General features: G+C 41.9%; 1 protein-coding gene across 1 annotated transcript; it reads left to right on the top strand.

Moving 5' to 3' along the window:
• Positions 1-545: 545 nt before the first annotated feature.
• TMPRSS3 (transmembrane serine protease 3) lies at positions 546-16,684 on the top strand. Its single transcript, XM_028728144.2, has 12 exons — positions 546-623; positions 1,471-1,672; positions 2,139-2,246; positions 4,355-4,471; positions 6,607-6,730; positions 7,919-8,044; positions 9,302-9,345; positions 10,184-10,349; positions 11,982-12,151; positions 14,075-14,170; positions 15,015-15,157; positions 15,703-16,684. The coding sequence occupies exons 1-12, from the start codon at positions 546-548 to the stop codon at positions 16,093-16,095; spliced, it is 1,767 nt and encodes a 588-aa protein (XP_028583977.2). The 3' UTR covers positions 16,096-16,684.
• The last annotated feature ends 1,773 nt before the right edge of the window (positions 16,685-18,457 follow it).

Genomic DNA, 18,457 nt, shown 5'->3' with positions numbered 1-18,457 from the left:
CTAAGTTCTACCTGTTGAGCATTTGGTTTGAGTTAAGGCCAGGAACATTTAAATTAGTAGTGTAAGGATATGTGCCGCAGGAAATATCTATGAGCAAGAGCTGACAGGGCCATAGTTTGCTCATGAATCTTTCTGGGGTGGGCTTTCCAGTTTGATGCAAGCTGTGCTTTCTATGCATGCCTCTCATTGGGAATCATTCCAAAGCCTTCCTATGGAAGAGAAAAAACAATCACCACCAAATTAGACCATGAATACTTGTTACAACGAAGACTTCACTGTTCCTTCCACTATAGTGTCTACCAGGAACGCCAGGCTGAAAGGTTCTTTTGTTGAATTTAAAAGGCTCTGTGAGTCAGATGAGAGGATTCTGTGTGCATTCCTAATTTAAATGGGTTGTTTACAGCTGCATTAAGGCAGAAGGAAAGATCTTTGGCTTTTAATGGAGTAATTTGTGTGACTCTTTTTGGGAGTCAGATAAATGACAGTGTAGCAATAGCGAAAGACAGAGTTGAGCAACACTTGAAGTCCTTGAAGTTCATCGACCAATGTTTTCTAGCCAAGGGCCAAACTTGACTGATGTTCTGAACTCTAAAATCAAGACAGCTGGGATTTGGAAAGATTCTGTAAGATGTTGGCAATGCATTGCATTGTATCTAATAGCATGCACCACTTTTATCAGTATTTTTATCCCCCATATTACAGATTGTGGGTGGGGGCTAAGGCTGAGTGAGTGTGGCTTACCAAGCATCACCCAGTGAGTTCATTCAGGGCAGAGGTGAGATTCTGACCTGGATGATTCATAAAGGTAAAGGTAAAGGTACCCCTGCCCGTACGGGCCAGTCTTGCCAGACTCTGGGGTTGTGCGCCCATCTCACTCAAGAGGCCGGGGGCCAGCGCTGTCCGCAGACACTTCCGGGTCACGTGGCCAGCGTGACATCGCTGCTCTGGTGAGCCAGAGCCACACACGGAAACGCCGTTTACCTTCCCGCTAGAAAGCGGTCCCTATTTATCTACTTGCACCCGGGGGGTGCTTTCGAACTGCTAGGTTGGCAGGCGCTGGGACCGATCAACGGGAGCACACCCCGCCACAGGGATTCGAACCGCCGACCTTTCGATCGGCAAGCCCTAGGCACTGAGGCTTTTACCCACAGCGCCACCCGTGTCCCACACGGATGATTCATAGTTTAGGGCAAAACTAGACATTAGCTAGATATGTGGCGTGAAGCTATGTATCAAGTTTTTTCTTACTAAATTACAGGCACCAGGAAAGTAGATTGTGTGGAAGTGTGGAGGCTTATCTCTTACCCCTTCCCAGTGCAATTGGAAATTTCCTTACTGGTCACATGCAATAAAAGCAAAATGGGTTTTCAATTGACCCTCAGTAACTATATTTTCCTTGCATCAAGAAGAAAAAACGTTGAAAGTCTTCTTTTGGTAATTGATTTGACCTGAATTTGCATTGTCTAACAGTGTGTTTGTTTGTGCTCTCTCTCTCTCTTTCTGTTGGTTAAGGTTGAAGAAATAGATTCCAGTCCTGGATCCGTTGAAATTGCCTCTGTTGTAGAAGATGAACTGGCAGGATCTGAGCTCTGCTTTTTCTACAAAAGATTGTTCTGCCTGCAACAAGCAAAAATAGATCCCGGTGAAAATGAAAATGGTAAGAATGCAAGAAGTTCTGGGATGGAAAGTAGGGACCCTTTCTTCCCAAACCTCATTTTAACCCCTCAGATTTAGGGAAATCTTAAATGACTTATACCAGAGATGGGGATCTGGGGACCCAGTTATTGAGTTCCAGCTTCCATCAGCCCTGGCTAACATGATTAATGGTGGGAGCTGGAATCCAAGAAAACATGCCCAGATCCATATTTATTCTGGAAGGTATGACAGTGGTATGGAAATCTGCCCCCATGTTGCCCTTTTCCGGATCCAAAAGGACCTGTGTGTCAGCAATCGCAAATCAATTGGACACACCTAAAATGGTTGCTGCCTGTATATATAATGCAGGGCATCAGAATATCAAATAGCACATCAAAGAATGAATGCAGCTGATGCTATTTTTATTAAATATAATTAGTGCAAAACTTAATGTTGTATGTCCTGTTCAGAGGTTGTTGTTTCTTGCTTTTTTATTACTCCAGGAGAGATCTCAACACCTCCGTGCCATGGTTTAATTCCACTCGGGCAGCTTCCCCTTATCCTCGCCTTATTACTCACTGTAATCATAGCAGTTGCCATTGGCCTGGGAGGTGAGTGCCAAATAACTTATTTATTAGGTTCTCAACTAACCATTCAAGAGTCTGCATTTTTTATGAGTCTCCTACTGAGAATAGGATGCTGCCAAAGGTTGCCTATTGATTTTAAACACACACACACTCACACTTTAACTCCTCAGCATGAGATCTATAAAACAGAGCTGGTATTTAATAAAGTCATCGCCATAATCAACAGAATGCACGCTGCCAGAACATATCAGTTAGGACCAACTCACATGATTACTTCCAGTGTACTGAGATTGACTTCTAGCTGCCTGTGCAACATGGTGACTGGGTTCAGACCTGTGGCGCATGTGGAACTCTGGGATGCAGTATTCATGTGGTAAAGGTAAAGGACCCCTGGACAGTTACGTCCAGTCAAAGGCAACTATGGGGTTGCAGCGCTCATCTCGCTTTCAGGTTGAGGGAGCCGGCGTTTGTCCACAGACAGCTTTCCAGGTCATATGGCCAGCATGACTAAACTGATTCTGGTGCAATGAAACTGATTCTGGTGCAATGTGATAGAAGCTAGAGTGCATGGAAACGCCATTTACCTTCCTGCCGCAGTGGTACCGATTTATCTACTGGCGTGCTTTCGAACTGTTAGGTTGGCAGGAGCTGGCACAGAGGAATGGGAGCTCACTCAGTCATGGGGATTTGAACCACTAACCTTCCAATTGGCAAGCCCAAGAGGCTCATGTGGTGCATGGAGCTCTGCAGACCAGGCATCAATTCCTTTCTGTTTGGATCATCGGGACAACTGAATGAATGTGATGGCAATTTGAGCCTGGACAATTTTAACATTTCAGACCAGAATCCTCTTGGTCTTGGAAATCAGGTGGTCCAGCACAGCCAATCACGTGCCATTATCTGGTATCTAACCAAGTCTGAGAAATATGGGGTGGTATTCAGAGCAGAGCCTTAGAAATTAATGAGCATGGCTAAGTTTCATCTCAGGCCACAAATGATGGAGGTGTCTCCACCATTACTCCTGAGCCCCCCCTCCCCCAACACATCCCTCACAGCTTGCCCTGGGCCTTCTAAACTAAACTGTCACTCTCAAGTGCAGTGATCAGGTGAGGAAACTGTTTGATCAACAACATTGACATAAATTTCAGCTGCCAGTCAGGCTGGCTTCTGTATTTGGAATGGGGGGACAGTAGCATAGGCGCCGACTCCATGGGGCCTGAGGGGGCCCGAGCCCCCTCAAAAATTCGTTTGGGGGGGCTCTGCCCCCCAACAATTTAAGAAAATTATTAGTTATATTATGCTTTGTAAAATCACAAAATTATGTTGGTATTTTTTATTTTCCTTGTTTGACGATAGTTACCTTTTAAAATACATTCAGTAATGAGTTAAAACAAAGCCACTCCCGATCTAGAGAGGGGGTGGGGTTGCGGGCTCTCGACCCATCAACAATCTCGTGGGGCTGGCGTCAGCCCCGCGAGAAGCGGGGATTCCACCTAGCTCATTAATATTCACCGCCCACGGCGGCAGCCAATCGGCTGCCGCAAAGGGCAGGCCCTCACAGGTTCACTTAAGGTCGGGGCAGCCCGGGGCTCGCCCCTTTCGTTCCCCCAGCAGCAGCGGTTTGGAGGTCTTGGGCCCCCCCAATATTTTTTATAAGTCGGCGCCCCTGGACAGTATGACAATGCTATCTTGTCTTAGGTAGGGTTGCCATACATCTGGATATGGCATTCAGAAAGAGTGCCCAGGCAGAAATCACTGAAATGTCTGGGGAAACGCGGGCATATGGCAACCCATGTCAGAAGTCAAAACATTGGTGAATTTTCTTTAAAATAGCTCAAAAACTTCACTTTTTAAAGATTTAGCCAAAAAAGGTCAACAACTCTGAGCAAAACTAACAACTTTTGTGTCCGGAATTTCATTTTTTGAAATATGGCAACCCTATCCTAGGTCTGTAATTCACAAATTCCCTCTCAACCCTTCTTTCAGCGTGTTTATCTAAAGGAATATATCTTAACCGCTTTGAGGCTTTACTACAATTAAGTGGTATATAAATTAATAATCATCATCATAATATTCCTTCAAGCCAAGGATATGCTGTATTAACTTGATATGATTTCCTTTCATCCTGTCAGTTTACTTCAACTGCATTGGGGGATTTCGATGCAGGTCGTCCTTCAGATGTATTGACCAGACAGCAAGATGTGATGGAGTCTTCAACTGTAGAGATGGAGAGGATGAGTATAGATGTGGTAACTTTGAAAACATTCTATTCAATATTCCCAAACAAAACATGGTTGACCATTGTTTGCTGCGTTCTTTTTGCATGAACAGAAGTTACTTTTGTTACCTTTTAATATGGCAGGACACTGAGGGCAATTTCTAGGTCAAGAGAACTCATGATCACATGTAGAGAAGGTGCATATCAGCAACAGAAATTATGCGGAATGGCAGAATGGCTGTGCCACAAATAAAGTGTTATTCCTTGGGTAGGGATGGATGAATCTGACAATTTTTGTTTCTCTTACTTTTCTCATTTTTTTCCAGTCTTAAAGCCAGTTCTCCACACTTCCACAGCACTATGCAGATTTTTAACAAATCATCATTGAAATTTGTCAGCCTTTCAGTGCACATTTCTCCTAATACATTTTTGTTTGTAATTTCCCCTAATATAATGTATTCTTGCATGTTATTTTCACTGATGCATTTTTATATGCAGTTTTCCATAATATATGCAGTTGTAGGCACATCTTTTGGAGAACCGTGTTGCAAAATTGGGAGAGGTGCAAATTTAGAAGAATGGCTGTGTTTTGGTTCACGTATTGGTTCAAGAAGTGTGACTTACGTATTTTCTCATTAAAAATTACAGGGGTGTGTGGACTTGATGAACTTTGGGGTCATTTCCAACTTTACAAGTCTATGATTGTATGATATGATTCTATGAAAAAGCAAAGTAATTTGAATTTATCTCCCATCTCTATCTTTGGGTTTCTCTAGATTATTGAGCACACAAAGATTTGCTCGCACAAAGATTACGCAGAAGTCATATGATGACTGTGCTTTATTGAACATTCATGCTGAATTGCTTGAGGGGAAGTTATACTACAATAAGCATCCATCCTGATTTCCTTGCGGTTAAATCGTTTCCTTTCAACCAGTCATTTATCCCAAACTTTTTAGTGTGGCTCCCTATCAGTTTCCCAGCCACAAAAGTCCTTTGTGCTTTTTTAAAAAATCAGATTTGTTTTGACAGTGAACTTCAATCCATTTTAATGACACAGACTTATACCCCAGTATGCGATTGAATCCCATTGACAAATTCTGGAGGCAACCTTTAAAGGTAAAGGTAAAGGTACCCCTGCCCGTACGGGCCAGTCTTGCCAGACTCTAGGGTTGTGCGCCTATCTCACTCAAGAGGCCGGGGGCCAGCGCTGTTCGAAGACACTTCCGGGTCACGTGGCCAGCGTGACATCACTGCTCTGGCAAGCCAGAGCTGCACACGGAAACACCGTTTACCTTCCCGCTAGAAAGCGGTCCCTATTTATCTACTTGCACCCGGGGGTGCTTTCGAACTGCTAGGTTGGCAGGCGCTGGGACCGAGCAACGGGAGCGCACCCCGCCGTGGGGATTCGAACCGCCGACCTTTCGATCGGCAAGCCCTAGGCGCTGAGGCTTTTACCCACAGCGCCACCCGCGTCCCACGGAGGCAACCTTTAAGGCACCACAATACGGTACATTGTTCTTTTTGGCTGTGAGAGGCTGACATGGCTACCTCTCTAGAACAATGTTCCCCAAACTTACCATAATTGCGTAAGCTTTTGAGAGTTTAGTCTTACAACTGTGTCCCTTCTCAGGTGAAGATACTTTGAGAGTAGTTTTAATATTTTTTTTTTTTTTTTTGTAAACTAGAGCAAATTCTGCTGTTTACCCTTCAAAAACTCTTTGCCTGCTCCCAAGGGCACATGTACCACATTTTGGAAAGCATTGTTCTAGAAGATTGCCTAGTGCAGAGTATGAGCAGAGCAGGTGTGCCAACTTGAATATATTTTACATTCATAACCAATTTTGTTATAAAGCCCTGTTTAGGGAAGTTTTTAATGACTGATGTTTTAATGTATTTTTAATCTCCTGTTGGATGCCACCGAGAGTGGCTGGGGAAACCCAGCCAGATGAGCGGGGTATAAGTAATAAATTATTATTATTATTATTATTATTATTATTATTATTATTATTATTATTATACCTTTATTGCATGAAATAGGAACAAATGCACAAAAACCAATGCCAAAATTCATCAGATCTCGAGAGATACAGTACATTAGCACACTGATTCAGTCGCAGCAGTTGCTTATTAGTTATTTACGGCCTTTCTCTCTGTATCCCACAGTCAGACTGAGTGGCAAGAAGGCTGTGTTGCAAGTGTTTGCTTACGGAGCCTGGAGGACTGTGTGTTCAGAAAACTGGCAAGAAACCTATGGAAGAGTTACATGTAAATACTTAGGTATCTCAAGGTACTGCACAGGAAATGACCATGGAAATGAAGGATTTGTATGTCAAACTGTTGCTTGCTTTAAAAGGAAAGTCCTTCTTATTACACCCGGTTTTCTGAAATACAACCCATGTACTAAAAACCAAGGTGGTTTCTGCAGCAAAGTGCTGATTATTTTTTATTTTTGCAGAAAGTGCATATTTACTACAAAAAATCAGTAAAGCCCTATGAAATATAACTTTGTGTTATATGATTAGCATACAAATGTTGTAAACAAACAAACAAATTGGATTAACAGAACTTTGCCAAGAAACTGACAGGAGCTTTTTGTTGCTGTCTCTGTGTCACCTGCTTTTGACACAGGATGGCACAGGAGACGTATCATGACTCCATGTTTCATTTACAAATGTAAAGGTAGAGTCAAAGGGGAGGCAAGTAGCAAACAGCCCTAAAATCAGCAGGCCTGCTACCCTATGTCAGTTCCACATTTCCCACACAAGGGGCCTTCTGCCAACTTTGAGCTCGCGCTCTGATTCCATCCCTTCAGATAGTGCAAACTATTTTTTCATTCATGCACATAAACACCCTGGCTGGAGGGTGGCAAGCAACAAAGCAGAGATGGGCAACCTGCAGTTCTCCAGATATTGTTGGACTCTAGTTAGCATGGTGAATGGTCAGAGATGATGGGTGCTATAGTCCAATAATATCTGGAGAGCAACATGTTGTTCACTCCTGGTTGACTGATACCTCATCCAGATACAGAGACCCCCAATTATCTCCAAAACATTAGCTCCCTCTTGAGGAAATGCCAAACTCTAATTCTGGCCTATACTCAAGCAATATGAGCAAGAAGGTTGGCCTCAGGTTGGCATGTTCTGACGACAGTCGGTGGCTGGATGGGATACCACCAGGGAACCACGTGTATGTGGCTTTGGGTTCCGTGATGAGAGAAAGGCAGGATATAAATGTGAATAGATAAGTAAAACAACATCAGGATGATCCATCAGAACCCACAGTGGGATTTTAGTGTGTATTCATTGATTATCCATTAGTTTAATACAGGGTTTCCTTAAAACTATTTGCAATATTTCCATAAAAACTTTATAGCAAACCACCTAACGTTTGCAAGCCAGGTAGGCTAGCCATGTGATAGATGAAGTAAATGTTCAGAATGTTGCTGAATTTTCAAGGCAATTCCTGTTATTTACAGCTTTGTGAGTTCGAGGGCCTACCCAGTGACTGCTATTGAAGAAGCGTTTCAGAGGCATTTTGTTGCTGCAGATCATTGGTTGTCAGCCGATCAGCTGACATCTCCACAGAACACCACGTCCTTGCGGTATGTCTCAGATGCGAAATTACAGAAAGATACGTACATAAATTTTAAAATATAAACTCTTCCAACCCAGTCCTGCTGGTAGGACTGGACTGCAGTACACACCATCTTATACCCTTAGACCCATGGCAGGGCCTTTTCAGTGGTGATTCCCCAGTGGTGAAACGCCCTCCCTTTTGAGGTGCACCTGTCTCTGCAATTATTCAGGAAGTATTGGAAAACATCCATGTTTACCCAGGCATTTGGTGGCTGAAGAATACTGTTCCAATCTTACCACCTCGCCAATAGGAGGGGAAATGGTTCCCTTTTTCTTTCTTTTGTTTGGGGGTGGGGGAAAGGAAAAGGGGGTCTGTTTGTTCCTCCCCACCCCAGCTTACCAGGCAGGCACACTGACTTGGGAAAGTGATCGGGGGCCCCCCCTGACATCATGTCTAGGTGTCACGCAGCAGCCTGGTTTCTATGGCCAGGGGCTTCTTGGCTTCCTGCCACCCCCATAGGCCAGGGGCTGCTTTCCCTCTGCAGCAGGAGAAGGAGGAGCTCCCATGTTGTCGGCTTGTGTGACAGCGCCGTGTCTGAGCATTGTGTATGATGTTGTGATGTCACATGTGATGCCCGAACGAACACTGAGGGGCCTCAGTTCTCCACTAAGAAATATTGGGGGGAGGCGGCCAAAGGGGTTCAGCCCCTAGGAGTTGGCACTAGGTGGCAAGTAGTAAATAGACAGGTCCTTTTCTTTCTTTCTCTCCCTCCCCAAAGCAAAAGAAAGAAATGGGGACAGATTTTACCCCTCCCCACCACCATCTGGTGTGTGTGTGTGTGTGTGTGTGTAAGAGTGAACAACCAGTGCAGCAATGGGGGAGGGTGGGAAGGGAAAGAAAAGTGCACAGGACCCCTGGAGCCCCCCCCCCCCCCAAAAAAACCATTGCCTCATAGTAATACAAAGGAAGGGTGCTTTATTTATTTATTTAATTCTGTTTACCAATCGCTTCTTATAAAACAAATCAAAGCAATTTCATATCTTTAAAAAGCAGCAAAAAATACCACCAATGATACTATGTCATAAATGAAAACAATTAGAACAGTTTAAATAAAAATGAAAATGAAAAGGCAACAGAAGCTGGAAGACTACTTTTAAGAAGGGGCTCCTTTTTTCTTTCTTTTAGATGTAACACATTGAACCTCAATTTAATTTGATGGATGAAGTGGAAAGAGGTAGCAAGCATTCAGCAGGTCTATCACTTTGTCTTCTTTTCATTTCAGAGAAGAGTGTGCCTCAGGCTATGTGATCATCCTAAAATGTTTGGGTAAGCGCTTTGAAAAACAGCAGAATGTAACATCAGTTTCACAACAAGAATTGTGGGAGAATGTGCAAGCTAAAAGTTTGTTTGTGCAAGTTGAAATATGCAAGTTGAGAGCATGGTAGCTGCTCCAATTCATTTCCAGGGGTCAAATCATGTACAGGAGACCTTCCAGTGGGTGAAATTTGATAGCAATTCTCAGAAATATCTCCTTTCTGTAAATAAAAATTTAGCAACTAGGAGAGAAAACTGATACAAGCGAGAACTGGCAGATGAGTTAGAGAAAAAGAGAGAGTGATTTGGGAACACCCCCAAAGAAAGACAATATATTTCTCAGGAATATTCTTATGTGTCTCTTTGAGTTAAGCATGACTTAGATTCAAGAACTGGGTCTTTAAAATATATGTGCACAGAGACATAACTAGGAGTTAGCGAGAACAGACCCTGCTCGGGACTCAGGCCTGGGTTTGTTTGTTTTTTATCACAAAAAATCACCTACTGGACTATAGAGTGTATGAAGCATTTGTGTGTAGTGATGCACCAACACTGTCACGGTGAGATCAAACACAGCAGAAGCTTCCCATCCTCCTCACAAAGCAGCACAAAGCTGTGTGAATTTTTTGCCCTTCCTCCTCACCTCACCCTCACTCCAGACACTTCAAGTACTTGTGTAAAATGTAGTACTTTCTAATGTGGCTGTTGTGCTAAAGGGCCTTTTCCCCAGGAGGGGCACCACTGCAGCTCCTTGCACAAGGGACCCTAGGTACACCTCTGTATCTACAGCTTGTCCAGATAAGGATTCCTCACTAGTGATCTCAGTGACACTACTTTCTCTTTTCTACAGCGTGTGGTGCTCGGTCCAGGTATGCCCCCCGTATAGTGGGAGGAAATGCGTCGATGCCCCAGCAATGGCCATGGCAAGCCAGCCTTCAGTTTCAAGGATATCATTTGTGTGGTGGATCTATCATCACCCCTTGGTGGATTGTAACAGCAGCCCACTGTGTTTATGAGTAAGTGCCATGTCTCGTTCGCCATGTTTTTGCACCGCAGACACCTATTGCGTGGGTTGTTCCCAACCGATTGTTGACCCCAATCCTAGCTGGGCCACAACTGTGAAGTAAGTGTCCTGCCCACATACTGGCCAGGTTTTTAAATGAGGCAGCAGTGCCAGGGAGTGAAGCAATAGTAACGTTTCTCACATGTGGCAGCTAGACTGGTGACTGGGAATGGCCACTGAGACCATATAACAATGGTCCTGAAAGACCTACATTGGCTCCCAGTATGTTTCTGAGCACATTTCAAAGTGTTGGTGCTGACCTTTAAAGCCCTAAACGGCCTCGGTCCAGTATACCTGAAGGAGCATCTCCACCCCCATCGTTCAGCCCGGACACTGAGGCCCAGCGCCAAGGGCTTTCTGGCGGTTCCCTCAATGTGAGATGTCAGGTTACAGGGAACTAGGCAGAGGGCCTTCTTGGTGATGGCACCTGCCCTGTGGAACGCCCTCCTGTCAGATGTCAAGGAAATAAACAACTATCTGGCTTTTAGAAGACATCTGAAGGCAGCTCTGTTTCGGGAAGTGTTTAATGTTTGATGTTTTATTGTGCTTTTAATGTTCTGTTGGGAGCTGCCCAGAGTGTCTGAGGAAACCCAAACAGATGGGTGGGGTATAAATAATTTATTATTATTATTATTATTATTATTATTATTATTATTATTATTCACTACTGAGTTGTGTAAAGGGCACAATACTATGCTAGGAAAAAGAAGGGCAATTTCTTGACACAGGAAGGTAATGAAAAATCAGTTTTAGCTTCTGCAATAAGAGATGCGGTTAAATATGAACAGGTACAGATGTTAGGGCCTGGGGAGAAATTAATTTCAGTTCACATTTTCATGAGGTCTTTTACAGCAAGGTTTACAAATTGCTGCAGAAATGTGGAGAACTGAATTCAAGATTGGAAAAATGAGAAACTGAGAGAACTGAAATGGCCAGATCCTTCCATCCTAGTAATGGTACACACTGAGGAACAACTTTAAAAAGACTAAAATAAAATAAAATCAAAAGCACTATCAGTAAAGGATTGCAACAACAAATTCCTCAGGAAACAGACTGCAGAGGATTACAGATGCAGCACTGACCAAATTAATGTCAATAGGTGGATTGGATGCATCATTAGAAGGGAAGAAATGAAATCAGCAGGGTACTACTACTATTACTACTACTACTACTACTACTACTACTACTACTACTACTACTACTTTATACTACTTTATACCCTGCCTTTTTCCCTGACATGGACTCAAGGCATTTTACAGATAAAAATAAGAATAAATGATTTACTGGCAAGCTGGGCATTAGAAACTGATTTATTAAATATTTGATACTAATAAGCATTGTTTCCAGATCTGAAATTAATCATGGCTGAGCACTGATGAGTATATAAAAAAATCCTAACAAGCTGCTATAATTATACACGATTTCTAGAATGTGAATCTTAGGGTATTTCTGTCATTGCTGGAAATGACTTCTTGTGCCAGAATGGATTTAGCACTGAGGCCAAAAATGTGTCACACAGGTTTGGCAAATGATTTTAAATGTTGGAAGCCACTAACCCTTTCTCTTTCTAATGTCTTTGTTTCAGTTTGTACTTCCCAAGAGCTTGGAGTGTGTATGCGGGCTTTGTAATGCTGGAAGAAGGCCCTGCTAATCCATATTTAGTGGACAAAATTATATACCATAAAAATTATAAACCCAAAACAATGAAGAATGATATAGCATTGATTAGGCTGGCCAAACCACTTGCACTAAATGGTAATTTTGAATCTGTTGCTATTTCTTTCTCTTTCCCTGCTTGTTCCGCATTTAAACTTAGAATTGATTACTACTGTCACTAAAAATGCAATATTAATCTGTTGTAATCTGAATCAAGAACCAGCAGTCCCACAATGATGCCTAATGGAGATAACAATAATTTCTGATTTTAATTTTTATGTGTCTTTTATTATGTTTGTATAGTTGTAAACTGCATCATTTTCTAAAAAATTGCTGTGTACGTCTTTTTTAAATGAATAAGTAAATGATCCCACAATATGAGCAATAGACATAGCAACCTGATTTACTTGTTTTCTTGGCATGTCAGCAACACTCTAAAATACACACCCAGGTTTTTTGGAGTGTGAATCCTCTTGCTCTCAGAATAACAAAGACTGCAGGATCTGTGCTGATCCTGAAGTCATCCTTCCATTCGTATGAAGGAATGTGGAACCCTTGCAAGTTAAAAAAAAGCACTCTGCATGTGGATAGTGAGGACTGTAAGCATAAAGAATGCATCTGGTTACCTCAATGAAGAGTGACCAGTTGGTGGTCCATGGACCACAGCAGTTTTATCATACCCACAGTGGTGTCCTCAAAAGGTTGCCCATAATTTTGTTTATAAGGGAAATAAATTGTGTGAACAATGTCATGTCTAGTTTGGTCCTAAGTACCAACAGAGTTAAGCGAGAGGCCCTGTAAGAACAACCCAGCTGGACCAGACTAAAGGTCCACCAAGGCTAATATTCTGCTACCCACAGCAGCCTCCGGGAAGCCCATAAATACAGCATGAAGGCCATAACCCTCCTCTGCTGGTGTTTCTCCACAACTGGTATTCAGAGATATGTTGCGGCTTAACTTTCCACATGCAAAGTATGTGCTCTGCATTGAGCTACAGCTCTTTCCCCCAAATTTGTATTTGCAATCACTGGTAGTTCATCCATGTACTTGGAGTCCTTGTCATGAGGATGGGCTGAACCTCCCAAAGAATACTGGAATGGAGAGCACTTATTTTGACCCATGGGTTTGCTTCCACAAACACAAAAACCCAAAGTATATTTGTTTAAAATGCTGAGGAATATATTCCTTGATCTAGCATAAGCTAATGCACCACAAACAGACCCATTATTTATATGATGAGGTAGAGTGAATAACCCAAAATAGTGGGGGGGGGGAGCAAGCTTGAATGCACACATCTCCAGTATTGTGTTCTTATTTGAGGTGCATTTTCATGGAAATGGAGAACTACAATGCTAGTCTATATGCTCTATCAAGTTATAAAGTAGCAAATTAACTGGATGGTTAGTTCAGATCAATACATGAAACTTCCTCTCTCCCACTCCTTGTTGCCTCTTTAGAGTTGCTTGTTGGCCACAATGAATCTTCTGAACAGTCATCAGTTCAGGCTTTGGCTGAATGTCAAAGGCTTGACCTCCATAAGTGCAATACAATACAGATGATGGGAGTCAAGGCACATTACGCAATTCTACTACTGAAGGCATGTCAGGCTGTGTATACACTATATCTTTAAAGCACATACAAAGCATATTTCCCCCCTCAATGAATTCTGGGTACTGTAATTCATTAAGGATTGCTGGGAATTGTTACCCTGTGTAGGCTAAACTACGAGGTCCAAAATCCTTTGAGGAAGAGAATGTGCTTTAGATGTGCTTTAAAGGTGTAGTGTGTATTCAGACTTTGTCTGGACCTGACACTACCTATATTGGAGGCATAGCTGTCAACTTTTCCCTTTTCTTGCGAGGAATCCTATTCGGAATAAGGGAATTTCCCTTAAAAAAAGGGAAACGTTGACAGCTATGATTGGAGGCCACTTGGAGACCATATTGAAGTTGCTCACATGACTATCAAAAATATGTATTATGAAACTGCTAGTTTGGAGAGCAGGTATTTCTTTTTACACAGGTAATATAGAGCCAATTTGTCTTCCTAATTTTGGAGAACATTTTCCAGAGGGGAAAATGTGTTGGATATCAGGATGGGGAGCTGCAGAAGAAGGAGGCGAGTATTTTAGCATTTGAATCTAACAATGTATTTTTTGATAACTGAAAATTTGCTATGTGTGAACAATTAATTCAAGAGATACACTTAATAAATGCTTTCCCATAAGCAGAAAAATTCCAGTCTGACCAAAAGTGTCATGTACAGAGACTTCTCCTCTTCACATCCATCAGCTAGGGGTGAGAAGGAGCCCCAAGTCTCCATGAGACACTGGTTGATATCCAATAATAGATATAATAATGGGTCTACTCTGAATTGGACTAAAGTTGGATATTACCTAATAATATTGGCTTGATTGCTTTCAGTGAGACTTAAGCTCAGCTAAGATCTCCACAAAGTCTTAAAGAATTTCTGGGTAGATTTGGGAATTCCTTCTTAATATTTAAAAAAAAAAAAGTATAGGACTGAACAAATGTTTCAACTACAGTGGATCCTTGGTTTTCGAACGGAATCCGTTCTCGGAGACCATTCGACTTCCAAAATGTTCAAAAACCGAAAACAACACGGAAGCCTCAATACAAAAGGGAAACTAAAAATGGAAGCCTTGTGGCACGTTCGGCGTCTGAAAAGCATTTGTAAACTGATGCAGTTACTTCTGGACTTCTGGCGTACGAAAGCCGAAAAGTTCGACTTCCGAGACACTTGAAAACCGAGGTTCCACTGTATTTCTAAAGAAAACTAAATGCAGCATTGGTTGGCTGGCATTAATAAAATATATGAAATTATAGGAAAGTTTTTTGTTTTTTGTTTTAAATGAATTTAAAAAGTAAGAGCTAATCACTTTTTAAGATGCCATATCTTTGCTATCCCTGAAATGGAGAATTTAACTTCTGTCTTGGAACAGGTGATACGTCAGAGATTCTGAATTATGCTGGTGTTCCTTTGATTTCGAACAAAGTGTGCAACCACAGAGAGGTCTATGGGGGAATTGTGGCTTCGTCAATGCTCTGTGCAGGTTATTTACAAGGAGGCATAGACACATGTCAGGTAGGGGCATTTCTTAAAGATGACTGTCTTAACTGAGCAATCTGGTGGTGGTGAAGATGCTACCAATATCCCAAGATGTAAAGGGCCTTAGAGGCAAAAGCAGCACTTTAAATCGGGCCCAGGAACAGTCTGGAAGCCAATGAAGATAACGAAGTACTGGCACAATATGTTTATAATGCCCAATTCCAGTTATTAGAAAAACTGGAATGAGGAAGTGAGTAGCTTGCTTGTGGGTGTCATACAATGAAGGGCAGGTTAAAAATCTACGTAATCCATTTGAGGGAGTCAATGAGAAGGAGAGATGGGCATTCATTTGTACTTCCTGAGTGGTTTAAATAAAATCCTAAACTTAAATCCAGGTACATTGGATTGCCGAATGACAACCCTCAAAGCATGATGAAGTCAAGACATTTGCAGCCTTTCTCCATGGTTCCATCAATTGGTTTTTGAATGACTAACTTCTGCTAGCTTAAGCGTTATTAGCAGCTCTCCCTCCTGTTTCTTTTTGAGATCCAGACAAAAGCTTGTTTTCCTGTCTCTTTCAGGGAGACAGTGGGGGACCATTGGTATGTGAAGATCGGAATACTTGGAAGCTGGTAGGAACAACCAGCTTTGGGGTGGGCTGTGCGGAAGAAAATAAACCAGGGGTCTACAGTCGCATCACCTCATTTCTGGATTGGATACATGAACAAATGGAGGTTTACTTTCCAATAGTTTCTTCTCCCCAGCCTAACCTTAATAGTGGGGTCAAGGGGCTGTTATGCTTCTACTTTATCAATGGTTTCCTTATTTGCAACTTCTTCCCCCTGTTCCATACAAGTGAATGGAGCAAGGGGAGGCGATTTTCACTCCTTTCATGTATTATGTTGGTTGTAGGAGCAATTGTTAAAATTCACTGTTTATTAAGGGAGGGTGGGGTCCTGGACCCTCAGTCCTAAACTGGGGGTGGGGCGTGGGTGGGGTGTGGGCAGGGTGGTTAAGCATGGGAAATATACAAAGATTTGGGCCAGCCCAGGAGACTTGAGCACCAACCCTGATAGGAGTGATAGCTTGGTCACACCCTAAATTTCTTCTGTTTGCCCATAGATAAGATAGAAAAATGGGTAAGAGTTGCAGGGCTGTGTTTAAGCAATTCCTGCTGGGTTTTGCATAGCAACCCTTTCTGAAGCAGGAACACAGATTGCGCAGAGAACAGCAGGTATTACTTAATGCTCTTTTAACTGTGACATTTCACATGGCGAGGGAGTGCAGAGTAGTATATTTTGAAGTGCTTGGAGACTATGAAGCAGCCTGGTATTGCAGTGAAGGAAGCAGAAGAATAGTCTGTCCAATTAAAAAGCAGCATTCCTTTATGGTAAAATAAAATAAAACCATATCGGAATCACATGTCTAGTACATTATTAACATTTGTCAGTCACCATCAGTGAATGAGAATACAAGTTCGATTAGTAAGAACTATTTGCCCAGTTCCAGCTCCCATCATTCCTCTCAACCTATCCTAAATACTGACTTTAAAAAACTACCATAAAGGCTAAAAGGACACAGAATAGGCGTCAATTATTATATGTCTTATTTTTCTGCTATGATTTTGTGTGGATTTGGAAGTAAATTTCATAGCTAAATGCTTTTTTTCTTTCTGAGAAGCAATACTATTGATGTCTCAAATGGTGCATGCTCATTTGTATTTGTAGAGAGAAGAATGGAAGAGAGGAGGTTAGATCATTACCACATAAACTCTTCAAACTGTTTGTTTGGGACAGAGAGGACAATCAACTTTCATCCTGCACAGTTTTTGCACTTCCTAACAGAAGAGCTGGTACAACTATCTTTTGTACTCATCCCTTTAAAACGCACTATGTCACAATGAAGAATATTCATGTATTTTGATGCTGTCACCCAGTTTTCAGGTGTAAGCATGCCTGCATGCCAAGAATCCTTCTCTCCTAACCCACCTATTCCTGGTGAACTGAGATGGAAAAGGAAGATTCCAGATCATTAGGCCAGCAAAGTGAAAAGTATGGACAGGTTTACTGGGTTTGCTGCCTGCCTGAAAAACAAGATACAACCGGGGCAGGAAGGAGGTGCCCATCTCTCAATTGATGGTAGAAATAGTGTACGATGTTGGTTGGGTGCATTGGCACTAAAATACTGATGGATTTTCTTTTGACCTTTTAAAATCATCATCATCATCATCACAAACTGATGTGGAAATGTGAAGAACTGAATTTAAGAAAGAAAGAAGAAGAGAAACATAGAAAAAACAAAACTGACCCATCCTTTTTTGAGCAGCTAAAGAGTTCTGATTTTTGGCACCTAAGCAATAGCTGAATGCAACTAGAGTGAGGCAGTGTTTGCCACCAATAAGAACACAACCAAATTCACATTGTCAGCTAGTGCTTGCTCCTTAAATTTTGTTGCGTTTCCTGTCTCAAAAATCACGAATGCACTGCTATTTCCCTCCTACATCTGTTTAAGAACGCCAGGCTCAAGTCTTTCCTTTCCACATACTGCTCAGCAGATTGGTTCACTGTAAAACTAGGTGGGCAGAAAGGAACAAGGAACTTAATTTACTTTGAAAAGCCCTCCCCGCTTTTCTTTGAATCCAGCCTAAGAAATTCTGTGAATCAATGCTCTTGATCTTTAACACACTTATTCTGAGATTTCTAAATTACATATGGTGCCTCGTCGATGCAAAGGCACATTGTAAATAAGCAGATGTGTAATCATCTGATGGTGCTTGATTTATAGCCTTAGATGGCAAAATACTAGACTTAAGGCATGTTGTAAATAAATGAATAAATAAATGAATAAATAAATAAATAAATGCAAACATATCAGTCTGATGGAGCTTGATTTATAGTCTTGGAGGTAAATTTTTTAAAAAAAACAACTACAGGAGCTCTGTCATTTGTTTCTGGGCATTCCATTATGAATGAACATCTTCCTTTTAACTGGGCATTCTGTGCAACCCAAAAATTATCGAACAAGTAGTGATCTAGGTTCACAGAGTATACCGAGGGGAGGAGCCACATTACACAGTTACCACAGAAAGTCTTTAGGCAATGAAGCAAGCAAGCAAGCAAGCAAGCAAGCAAGCAAGCAAGCAAGCAAAATAAATAAATAAATAAATAAATAAATAAATAAATAAATAAATAAATAAATAATTACATACATACCCATTCTGAAGCATCAAGGCAGGCTGTGATACGTTTAAGGCTGGAATATGAAAATTCATTCTAAAAATATAGCTTACAGATGGCACATTTTTTAATAGTGGGAGAATTGCACATTTATGGGAGA

Source organism: Podarcis muralis, chromosome 4 (assembly GCF_964188315.1).
Source record: "Podarcis muralis chromosome 4, rPodMur119.hap1.1, whole genome shotgun sequence".
Lineage (NCBI taxonomy): Eukaryota > Metazoa > Chordata > Lepidosauria > Squamata > Lacertidae > Podarcis > Podarcis muralis.
This window is presented reverse-complemented; position numbering and strand designations above follow the sequence as displayed.

Excerpts from the sequence above, each read along its gene's own strand:
- TMPRSS3 (XM_028728144.2), top strand. The coding sequence starts at position 546 with ATGTTTTCTAGCCAAGGGCCAAACTTGACTGATGTTCTGAACTCTAAA. Across the intron at positions 4,472-6,606 it reads AGAGGATGAGTATAGATGTG|TCAGACTGAGTGGCAAGAAG; the intron begins GTAACTTTGAAA and ends TGTATCCCACAG. Across the intron at positions 15,158-15,702 it reads GAGGCATAGACACATGTCAG|GGAGACAGTGGGGGACCATT; the intron begins GTAGGGGCATTT and ends TGTCTCTTTCAG.